Source organism: Pocillopora verrucosa, chromosome 4, assembly GCF_036669915.1.
Source record: "Pocillopora verrucosa isolate sample1 chromosome 4, ASM3666991v2, whole genome shotgun sequence".
In the NCBI taxonomy this organism is placed as follows: Eukaryota; Metazoa; Cnidaria; class Anthozoa; order Scleractinia; family Pocilloporidae; genus Pocillopora; species Pocillopora verrucosa.
Window position 1 is genome coordinate 23322188 of NC_089315.1, and position 12622 is coordinate 23334809.

At 39.3% G+C, this 12622-nt stretch overlaps 1 protein-coding gene across 1 annotated transcript in view; it reads right to left on the reverse strand.

The window, feature by feature from the left end:
* Positions 1–12622, reverse strand: part of LOC131774941 (centrosome-associated protein 350) — a 39259-nt gene that overhangs the window by 4459 nt on the left and 22178 nt on the right. Inside the window, 4 exon segments of the mRNA XM_066165401.1 lie at positions 202–359; positions 4368–4829; positions 5668–5879; positions 10974–11332. Coding sequence (XP_066021498.1) covers positions 202–359; positions 4368–4829; positions 5668–5879; positions 10974–11332 — 1191 coding nt within the window.

Sequence of the window (12622 nt, forward strand, 5' to 3'; positions counted from 1 at the left end):
AAAATTTATTTTAACACTTATACAATACTTAAAATATCAAACAGTAACTCGCCTCAGAATTTTGAAATATTTTTCCATCGGGCCGAAAGACCGAAAACAATGTACAAAGTTCAACTTCACGCGCCCACGTCAAGAAGAGCGCGTGACATTGACGGCGTAAACAACAACCCCGTGATAGTACTCGTTTCCACGTGTATTTACCTGTAATTCCTGCCTTAAGCTGGCCTCTTGAGCCCGCAACATAGCTTTTCTTTGTTTCTTCCTTTCATTATACAAGCGCTTAACCTCGCGCTTGCGCACTTCAAGTTGGTCTCTCAGGCGGCGAACACGAGACTCGATGTCGCTGTGGTCCGAGGTTTCTGGCGAGAAATACAAGAAAGAGATAATATTTAGCCATTGCGATGTATGAAATTTGACACGTGAGATTTCTACCTAAAGCGGAAAGGGGTTCCGAATTAGCTTGAAGGAACCATTAAAACGTCAAGTCGTTTTTAAGCAAACACCAGAACTAAAATTGTCAACAGTGAAGGCATAAGTATGAAGGGTCTTCCTACAGACCGACCGATAGACCTAAGAAGATAAGATAGGATACTTTGTAAAAACTACAATTTATCAAGCGAATGGCGATAAGAGCCTAAAATTTTAATATCAGAACTGAAACTGTGGGAACAAAGTGTTGATTAAAATAAATAATAACTAATGAAATGTGGGAACAGCTAGTAACTTGCATCACACCACACACACAAAACTCCCACGGAACACTGTTTGGGGAAAGTTCACACCTACATGTTTATTCTTAACGCCACGGGAGGCCAATTTCTGCTGAAGGGGAAGTCACTCAGCAACAAGATAATGCCGTGAATACTTTTCTTTTAAAATATTTTATTCAATAAACTATGGTGGGCCTTACAGCAAACCGAACTATGATCCCGTAAAGTCTTTTGCCGCGTACCAGAGAAAGACATCACTGATCTCTGGTTCTCGTAATAATTTGCATATACTTATCAAACCTGTCTCGGGCATATCTTCCTTCTTTAACACTTAATTGATCGTTTTTCCCTTAGACTACAAGATCGTCGAACGAACGCTGCCCTCAAGCGTCAACGTGTCAATCGCTCTACGCCACTTTAACGAAGATCAACTTAACGGCTATACCGTGACTCGCGATCGCTAAAAAAAACGCAAACACAGTCTTGTTTCCAGCGATTCTTTGATTACCAAATAAGTTCAGCAGCCACAAAAACGCCATCGATGGAGACCAAGCGGTTGAGCAAATTGTGAAGGTATCAAACACAGCTGGCTCGAAAACGTCAAAAGCCGTTGAGAATTGTTGGGTTGTTTTCTTTTTCCAAATTAAAAAAAAAGCAAAAAAACTATCCAACGATTTTTAAGAAAACCAGTTTTTAAGAATTTTGAAGACAACAATTTGCAAGCTAAAGGTTTCTTGTTGCTCTGCTTCACGTTAAAGAAAAAACCCCGAGGAACGAAAGAAGAGCGCACCTTCGGCGCAACCGTTGTTTAAAAAGACCTACGCCAAATCAAATCGATTGACTATGCATCTTCATATCTCAAGGTCTCGAGGAACAAGAAGAAAGAGGAAAAAGCGTAACATTTCTTTGGCTTGTGCGTCTAGGCCATTCAAACCCGCTGTGTATCTTTGGTACAACTGCCCACAGTCAAATGCTCTTCCCTTCATGCGAAACTTGCTATCGGTGAAATTAGGCGTTTACGGAAAACGGCAAGACTTGAACTTCTTACCGATTCCTTCAGCCTTCTGGGTACATTTATGGAAATATTTGAGTTTAATGAGAACAAAAAGTGTTTTCAATTTTTCCACAAGATTGATTTAAGGACTGGAAGAAAGTTAGCATAAATGGAATTCATTTTTGCCGTTACTGTCATGTTCAACAAATTTAAAAGCAACTAAATCTTCCAACGAAAAGAGATCATACTAGAAACAAATTTTTAGTTAGCAGAGCAAGGTTTAACCACGCTTTAACCGAACAGGCCTTTGGAAATGTTTGCGAGCAATACGTAGTTTATCGGAAAGCGTGCATTTTGCCATGTCGGGTTCCCCTTGCAACATTAAATTAAAACAGTTAACAAAAGGTAACATCGAAAAGGTTGAGCAACCATTACGGATGGCAACAGATAAATTGTTTTAACTGGAAATAATGCAGACTTCAAAACATACAAAACGGACGGAACTCCAAACTCTTTTACACTCTCTCAATTGAATGCTGTTAATTTGAAGAAACCAAAATCATACGTTTTAAAAAATTTTAAAAAATCTCGTTCAATAATTGAATGCGTGGAATCACTCTTGTCTTTAAACAGTTCTTCTGGTCGCCGTTTCCTTAAAAACGATTTACGAACAACAGACAACAACTTCATACCTAGAAGAAGAAAATCAAGTTAAACCAATTTCAAACGGTAAAAAAGATTTAGAGACCGTTAATTCGGATGAAGAAACGGAATTTGCGTTACCGTAATAAAAAGGTCACCTCGCTCGGCCTGATGCAGCCTTCATTACTGTTGACAATGAAATCATAGGGAAAAGAAAAGTGTTTAAACTTACGACAAGCAGTCAAACATAACGCACGGAGAAGCACCGGAACTTGTAAATGGATCAAAGTACGCAAGGCAAAGAGAACCAGTGCTACATTCGTTCCACGAAACACGCAATGCTGAACAGCAACGTAAGTAATAAATATAACCACAAGTATTCTACCGTCCCGTCATTCCTCGTGAGGGAAGTTATTTCAAAATGGTGTCGGCACAAAATATTCAGTACATTTTTTAAAGCACATGGAAATCCTATGGAAACTTTGCTGGAGGCGATAGCATGTGATAACATGAGTTGTAACGCAGTTCTACAAATAACAAGGGAATCAAAAATTGAACTCTGTTGACAATACCTCTCTTGGAAAAATCTTTGTAAATTTTTTGCTATTAACAAACCAGAGCGAAAGCAAGCAAAAAGAAAAAAAAAGAAAAAAGACAGCGAATTTAGCGGGCGTTCGATGAAGGATGTTTAAAATGACTTTGTTATGCAAATTACCATGTTGTGGGGATGATATCATAATTATTTTCTTTTCTCGCCCACAGCTAAACTTCCTCATCGATGTTTCGCAACCATTAGTTGGAATATTAAATGTCCAACTCGTGTAATGAAACTATTCGTTGTGTCAATTTCTACTAAGATACGAATTCTTAAAAGCCTCGTAGTCCGCAACACGTACGGATTCACTTTAAACAGCGACAAATTTGGTACGTGCTACAAAAACCCAAACTCGGAAAATACGTCAGCATCGTGCACTCAAACTGATATTGGACTTTCTCCGAAGAAGAACCTTTAGAAAAACCCCGCCACTGCATTTAAAAGATTGTCTCGTGTTTCTTCACACAAAAACACAAATGAACAATTTTTGGACACATAAATTACAAAAAAAACGGGATCCTCGGGTCATTCTTAAAATGAACAATCACCAAAACAAAATGGTTTGATAAGTAAGTAAGTACTCTAATAACGTCGTAGCATTATCGTAATGTAAAGAGAGCTTACTAACACACGGCGACTATTACACAAGACAATATCATTTTAACAAGCACGAGTGTACAATTCACGATGCCCTCCGACTGAACATAATCGAAGGTGTGGAAAATAAGCCCCTAACGTTTTGAATTCACAATCCATCTAAAGCCGTAGAAATTCAAGAAATACGAACATCTTAACAGATAATAATGGTTTACAACAACTGGATCAAAAGAGTTGAGCTGAGATGAATAAAAAATCAAATAATTTTCTATTGTCTTGAAAGACGAGAGCAATCTAGGAAAAAATTTTCTTATGGTGATGAAGAGCCATCAGTCCTTAGAAAATTATAATATTAATAACAAAACATACTCGTTGTGCTAATAGCATAGAAAATCGAAGAAGTAGTCTAAGAAGGAAAATTTTCTGCAGACATCGATCATATAGCGGCGCTATAATTCTTCACTTGAAAAAATATAAAAACAAAAAAAAACCAAGGTAATTTTTTTTATATGAAACACGACTTGGAACAATACAAAAATTTTACTAGGTAATGGGCTCCTGATTTTACTTACTTTTACTTTTCTCACTTTTAAAAACGTTTTAGTTAACTGTCGTTGCGGCTCCCCCGCAACGACTTAGGCAAGCACAAATGCACCGTTGGCGGGAATTGACTACATACGAAAGTGTGCTGTGAATACTATTTTTATAATAATCCTGCAATAATGATCAGGGCAACAGTAAGCCAGCCAGCCGCTCGTGAGAATTACCAATGGGAAACCGAGTTTTCGCTGTAGTTTTCCACGAGAGGAAACCATTGAATACAACTCACCCGTCATAGAGGTTTCCTCTTCACTCTTGCTCCCCTCCCCTGTGGATGATCGCCTGCTAAGAGCCGGGGACGTGTCTCGCTTAAGCGTCAAATCGCTCCGCACGGGGGTGGAGTGCGCTGGAGTCGCACTGCTATCCAGCGACTCGAACGTATCGTTGACATACTCCTCTGGAATCTCCTCGGGAATCGAGCTACCCTGGGATCGAGTCTTCATGTCTACTTCAGGAATAGAACTGTCACGTGACCTCTCTGACTGATCTTGTGACCTGTCACGTGTGGGAATACTCAGCTCCTCAGCAACTGAACTCTCACTGGCACTGCGCTCGTGGCCATGCGACCGAGCCGCCTTGATGGATTCACTGATTCTGTCAGTTCCTTGTGTGGATCTATCTTTGGAGATGACTTTACTAGAGGGAGTCCTAGATACTGACAGGCTGGCAGAGGCCTCTCTACCACTGCGATCTGTTAAAATAACCAGCTCATTTTAATAAGACAAAACAATTCTGTTGTAACGAAGAAGAATGATCAGTGTTTGTGTCGTAGTGAGGTATAAGTCATGAAATGTTCGTGCCGTGAAACATTTGGCTTTCTATATACTATTGAGGAGTATATGACGCACAAAATCAAGCATTAAATTAAACTTTATTCCAATATTCCCAGAATAGCTTAATTCCTTAAAAAATAACGTTCAACCATAATTAACATTTTAAGTTTCGGTACCGAGAAAAAAATCTCGCAGTTAACACAATCGAGCGTAAACAAGAAACGCAACAAGCTCGTCAGGTCTGCAGGGTTACTTTCAGGTAAAGGTAATTCACCTGTCCGATTAATTTCCTTCTCCCGAAGCAAAAAGTAGAAGTCCTGTAGCGAAAAACTTGAATTCCGCAATGTTGAGGATAAGCATGTATAATGAACAATTATTTACCGAAGAGAGGGTGAATACTGGTGAATATTTACTGCCGGTGCCGCGGAGCAACAGAGTAAGCACTCACCACTTTCACCGACACCGGAGTGGTACATTGTCCAAGAATAAACCACACAAGAACCAATAAAGTCGGCTACTTTTGTCAGTGTATCGAGAAATAGTCGCAAATTGAACTCCTGACACTCGATTTTTTCCTCTTCGCCTGCTCGGAGGTGAATGGTACTTGCTAATCATTTTCGAGCCAATAAATCAGCACGCGCGAAAGGCACTATTTACCTGTGTGGTATACGCTAATTCCTACAACTCGCCTCCCCGAATTTAGTGCGACTACTACAAAAAAATGTTCAAATCAGTAATCTATCATTCACGTCGTACCTTTATGTTCTTCTTCTTCGCTTGTTATGCTGGTTGTCCTTGGCTGCTTCCTGGAGCTTTCGAGATTTAGAGCTTCGTTGAGTAGGTTCCTGACGAGACTTTCTTCTTTGTCAAGTCGCTTCTCCCATTCCAAAAGCTTTTTCTTGTTCTCCAACAGATTTTCAGCCTCTTTCCGTCGTTTCATAAGCTTCTGCTCTCGCAGAGTTAGATACCTACGACATAAAAACAAAAACATCACAATTTATAATCAACAACAACAAAAAAACAACACAAACAACAAGAAACAACAACAACAAAAAACGAACAAAAAAAAAACGCAAAAAGGCAAAACAAAGAATCTGGCGCGAAAATTAAGAAATGCATACACTTATTCACGAAAGCAAACATCGGTACAAAAAGATATACCACGTAGTTAACAATAAGGCGCGTGTTGTACCAAGCTCGGTTTATGTTCGATCAGTGAAAGCCTTGCCTGGAGAAAGTTTGCAGAAGCCGACAACTTTAAGAGTCGATAGTATTGCAACCGATTAAAATCACATATAAACTTCCCGAGGCCTTGAGCGATTTCTACCGAAAGTTTCCGTGTATTAGTTAGAATAAATGCGACCAAAATTACATTTGCTTTTAAAGAAGCGCTATTCAGTCATCAAATGCTTGGAGCTGGACGCCTGCACTGAGTTACGAAGCGTGATCGAGTACCCGTTTCGTGCAGTTACGAAAAACATAGGACAAAAACACTGGAAACAAGCACCTCAGAAAAACTGCATCAGTCCCGAATCAGCTTGTAAAGACGGATATGAAGTCATACACCACACTACAAGACGATTAAACAGAGTTTTGGATCAGGGACAATACAGGGAGTGGACTTAAACTTTGAACAATTGTCCGGTGTATTTCCATTCCAGACAGTCACATAATCCCATTCAAGTAACTCATGAATTACATATTTCCAGATATATACAATTGCCCTTGGTAACACACGCAATATAAGTTTAAAGCGGGAAAATTTCCGTAACATCCTCTCCTCACCCAAACACTTCCCTCCTAGAAGGAGAGGCGGAAAACAAAAACAGGATTGTCCTAAGAAGAGATTGAACCGCTACAAACAGGTTTTATCAACATTGATTATCACACCGGTCAAACAAGCTGCAAACACGACAGCTGTACCACTGATAATAAATTACCTTGAAATTTATGAGAATGACAATAAAACTAAATTTCGAATCGCCTTTAAAGACAAATTGCTCACTGAAAGAGAATCTTTCAGGATTGTTACTATGAAAAAGAAATTCGAAAATTTCACAAACATAATGTTCGTTTTCAGTTAAGCAATACTGGCAAGGAACACAGAAATAAATTGCAAAAACGTTTTCGGATGAAAATTAAAGCGTCAAATAAAGAATTTTCACTTCTACTGAGAAACTGTCGGCTGGATCATAGTCGGGGTAACTGTTTGAACCTAGCGATCAGCGAAAACGTCTACGTATCCGTAAAAAAACAACAGCAGGTGGAATGATAAAGAAGCAAAAAGTACAGTACCTTCTAACGCAGAAAAACAACCACATCATGGCCAACAAACTGCACAGTTAGACGGCTTCCGGGAACCATTAACTAAGACAGCCTTATGACAGGAAATTCCTAATAGCACAAGCGATTTTACGCGGGTTTTGATCAGCGACGACAAGTGATTACCGCTAGGGCTTCGCAATGTTTTACCGGTTCTTTTATTTGTTTTCATTTCTACGTCTCATTCTGGCAAGAGTCCACAGTATTCTTGCTAATCGTGTTTTTTTTTCGGAGCACGTGAATAGGGACTTTCTAGAAAACTTTGTAGAGAACTTTGTTGAGAAGTTTTAGGTCGTAATTCCTCAACGAATCCTAAAACCTTAATATCTCAACGCCACAAGCATCACACGAATAGCTGTAGGTGACACCTGATTCTGCAGGAAAGTTTCATTAATACTAAAAGCAATAAGAATTGTCCAAAACTAAAGAGTAAAGGACATTTCAAAATTACACTGCTTTTGAGTTTTGTTTAGTTCAATATTGGTTCGAGTCTTTTTGCCTCTCGTCGCTAGTGATACTCATTTCCACAAGCGAACAGAATGGGTGGCACACAAATACAAGAGAACTTAAAAAAGGTTTCGCGAACGCAAAAGATGTAGTTCGGTTAACGATGGCTGGCTGTTGCCAAGAGGCGAGAGGTAAAGAAGATAACTTAAACCGCTATAAAGGTTCTGAGTCGTCGAGAGACCGCAAAAAAACAATTTGAAATGTTTTACTTGTCCTGAAATAAAAACGAACTGTGCTGCCACTTGCAAACGACAGAGAAGGAAATTTAACCCGTTAGAAAAATTTATTTTCATTTTCATATCTTAATTTGTTTGTTCTGAAGACACTTACGCGGTACTAGCAAAGAAAATAATACGGTTGTCTGTATTGAGCAAAGAAATAATGTTTGACTGAGGATTGAGAGGAAGAACTCATGGTATATCCTCTCTCCAACTCAACACACTTGAAAATAGACTGTCCTTACAGGTGGTTAGCAAATATAAATCACAACATTTCAATAAGTCCCAAATACACTCTCACCTGCGAAGCTTACGGCACAGCATACAAAGCATAGCTCGGCGGAAAAAAAAAACTAAATTACTCCAGAAAAGTAGATTCCGAAAGCAATTAGCAGATTAGTTTTAAATACAAAAAGCGGCACCGGCCATTGAAGGAAATCTGAATCGGGTATGCTGGATATTTCCACTGAATGTGTAGTTTTTTTTTCGCTGTGACAACTTGTGGAAATAATTTTGAAAATATTCAAAGAGCTGTTTAAAATTGGTGGAACGTGCTTCAGTATCCAACGAAGTGTGACGACATGTCTAAATTTATAAATTCTAAGTTCTGTTTGCATATTCGACGCAAAAGGAAACTCTAAACGCTATGAATCCCTTAAAAAATAAAAATACTTTTTGAGCCGTTTGTCACGGTTAATTACCATCAGTACATTTGGACTTACGTTTTGAACGAAAGATAAGTGTTTTTAAATAGTGTATTACATCTTGTGTTGTCAAATTCTACACGATCCATTTTAAATTAACAAATGAATAATTTCGTTGGTCTACCATAGGCAAAAACCAGGTTTCCATAAAATGTTACGGCCGTAAATCGATTGGAAGAAGTCAAATTCAAACCACTTCACCCAAGGTAAATATTAAAAAAAAATTAGTCCCTGAAATTATTACGCGTTTTAAAAACGAAAATGACATAATCCTCACAGTCTGAATTTAAAATCTATCGAATGTCAACAAAACACTGATGAAAATCACGACGTCGCTTAACACACAATAGCAAATACAGAAAGTCGTCAAATAGCGACTGCTGTTAGGATAACCTTGAATCTAAGCCATCAAAACTCACCGGACACACAACAGAAGACACCATTGTCGGCATTGACAGTTGAGTCGCTAAACCGATCACAGAATGTGAGACGCTGCTTACGTCAGTAGTTGTCAATTACTGGAAGAATTTACCGCTCCGGGATGTGCCTCGGCTTATCATCATATTGGCTGGCCGGCAGAAACCCACTAAAATTAAAGATGTTAAATTGGCTCATTCAAAAGCGTTGAATCGTGAAAATGCTGTTCGGAATTTTGTCTTCGCGTTTGCGGAAGGAGCTAGAAATGTCACGTAAATCAAAGATTTACGAAGAAGAAATTTGATAGCTTTATTATTCGCATGTTGGTGTTTGGATATGCTTTAGGAACATCATGATCTCAAAAAAAATCGGTTATATTATCAAGATATTGCCTTCCGTAAACATACAGATTTAATATAAGAATCTTATCGTCGATGTTTTACCTCAAAATAGCACTGTCATTCAAGTGTATGAGATTTCCGGGACAGATCTGACTAGGAATTAAACAATATTTATAGAAGACAAAGGTCTTAAGCTGTCCTAGCTAATATTTACGGGGTCAGCAATTAGCCTGAAAAATCATCGGGCACAGCAAATTTAATTGAAGAGAGAGCTTAATTCAATTCAGTCGTACTTACAGAGCAGCGAAAGTCCTAGACTGGCGCACTTATCGTCTTTATAATTCAGCCGGTTTCATTTTCACTTCCTTGTTTGTACTTTTCGACTCGAACGTTTCTCATGATTGATTACCGTATACGTTTTATAAAAAAAAAATAACGAAATTGTAGAGCACACGAACAATACTCATGGTTTTAACGCCGACAACCGTAAGATCAACAAAGGGGAGCTTTAACAGGTCACTTGGCTATTCAAATCAAAACAACAGTTTGTATAGCACATGATCAGAGCATGATATCCTAAATGTTCATTTCCTCTCTCAGATATAAGCCAATTTTACATAAGCTATCAAAGGCAGAAAAATACTTGTGTAAATAGCACTGATTCCTTTTCATGGACATGTATGGCACGAACAACAGGACCAGACAAAGCGTGACCTGGCTGAACACTTACCATAGGAAAACGAAAACAACACAAGTATGAAATTTACACGACAAAACGGAACATACCCTAGTCACTACAAATCATCATTTCAGTCAAATAAAAAAAATCCAACAAAATCGATACTAATAAGTACAACAGCAAGTCTCAAGGAAAAGCCCTCAGACAGCTGCAGTTCCTTGAACAATTTGTTAGCTTTTCACATAGTCAACTTCCGGCCTCTGTTCGTAACAAGCCGAGGTTTGTAGACATCTACAAGTTCAGAGCAAAATCGCACGGAAAGACAATCCTACCTTCACTTCCGGCGAGAAAATTTTATATCAGACACAAAGTTCATGAAGCAGCCGATAGCAGCAAAGGCAAACGAGCTTTATCATACCTTCCACTATATTTAATGCGTGGTGTTGCCAAACGATAAGATTGAGATAGTTACACAAGGCAGATTGCTTGCACTCATAGATAACGTAGACACCTTTTGGCAAGGACAACTCAAACAATGGATTTTTTAGGACTTGCACTTGTAACACAACCGTTTTCGATGTTTTCATAAGAATGGCGCACGAAATCTGCAAGCTTTTATTCGATCAAACTGACACCAAAATTTGGCAGGCAGGCATCTCGACACACTGTTTAATGCCAATTCTAGATCTCCTTTTTATCATTCCAACTCCCAACCCTTTCTCTCCAGATACAACTTCCACCGTAACATTCCACGGCTTGTGAACACGATTTTAGGTAACAAAATTTTCAGCTAATGAATGGAGCATGAGGATTGAGCTCGGCCAGTTAACTTTCCGCAACTCGTTATTCAATACAATCCCTATAAACAACTGACCTCTCGCTTGATTGATGTTTTAACTTTTTCAACTTCTGCATAACAGTAGAATCTGAAGCTGTTGGTGACCCTTTAGTGGCGGACACAGTCCCCTCCTTAGCAGAGCCTTCGTCACTGTCTCCCTCTGATAATCTTCTCTTCCTCTCGCTAGTACCAGACTCAGCACTGGACGGACGAGACTCGGCCCGACTGGCTCCTGGAGACTGGTGGGTAGGGATTTCTTCAGCGATACTCGCTGCAGCTGAGGCCGAAAGTGAAGCAGTTTTGATGTCTTCTGAGACGGATGAGCGACTGCCAGTGGAATGATCTGCGGGTTTCTCATCCAACTCCTCGACCACCTCAGTCGATTCAGCCTCGCTCTGAAAGGGAGGTTATACAAGATGAAATCAACTAATGAGCACTGAGTAAAAGAAAGAAGTAATGAATTGATTCTCATAAGAGCCAATAACAACAAGTCGTTTAACCGTTAACGCCTTACCATCAGTATACATATTCTCCATACTGTTCTCTATACATTTCCTTAGGTGCTGACAGGGAGAATTTGTTAAACAATCAGGAACTTCTTGGGTTGGTGTGATCACTCATAGAGGTCAAAGGGTTATTATGGTTACGTAAGAAAGGTACATGATTACTAGAATGACAGCACATGAGATTTAAAACCTGGGGTTGGTGGGTCGGTGCATCCTTAAATAAAAATAAAGATGGCAGCGACACATCCCTGCAAATAGTTGCAAAAGTGCAGTACATGTCACTTCCAGAGAGAGACCAGCGCTACGCTGAGTGGTAAGGGATCCGCCATTCTCTATCGATCGAAGTTTTATTTTGGGGGGAGGGGATTGCATGGTTTTCAGGAGAAACGGGGTGGGTAATAGAGGGTCAGTCGTAACTAACAGAGTATAAAAGGGGAACTGCAGAAAATTGACTGTCAGTGAGGGAGAATCACTAGAATACTATAGAATCTTAGGGGGGATTTTAGTGACACACCCAAAATCCTCCAGCCCCCCAGCCCCCCAGCCCCCCACCCCAACCGATAAATAAAGACCGGTCCTTGAAGTGTGCACGCAACATTAAAAATTTACAAACAAGTCACGCGAACACACAGTGCTGTTCAGAAAGATACACGCGATCAACAACTACGAAAGAGAGCTTTCAAGAAAAAAAAAAAAAACTGCTTCGATGACATTTTGTTGACAGCACACTTCCTGTTCGTAAAGTCGGGAGAAAAGCACGCAACAAAGACTACACTAACAAATAAGGCAAATTCAAACAACTCATACTTATTAATAATGTAGCTTATCAGACGAATGTAACTCTATACATCCCAGAAATTTCAAAATGAGGAGTTCTATTTCTATTATGGCGTGCCTTTCGTGAGTTCAGCACGAACGTTGATAGATGCCTTAAATGACCACAAATGAATACAATTGGAGAGTATCACATTATGAACTCCAATTTACATTTAATTATTATAAAAAATCTTCCTAAAGTTAAGTTTAGGCAGGGCTGAAACCAGTCAGTACGTCTCAGATATCGATTGAGCGCTACTTGTCACTGATAACCGTGCTAGTGGGGTTAGCGGTGTTTTGCTCACCGCAATGCAATCTTTATCGCAAAAAAAAAACAAAAAACAAAAAACAAAAAAAAACAAA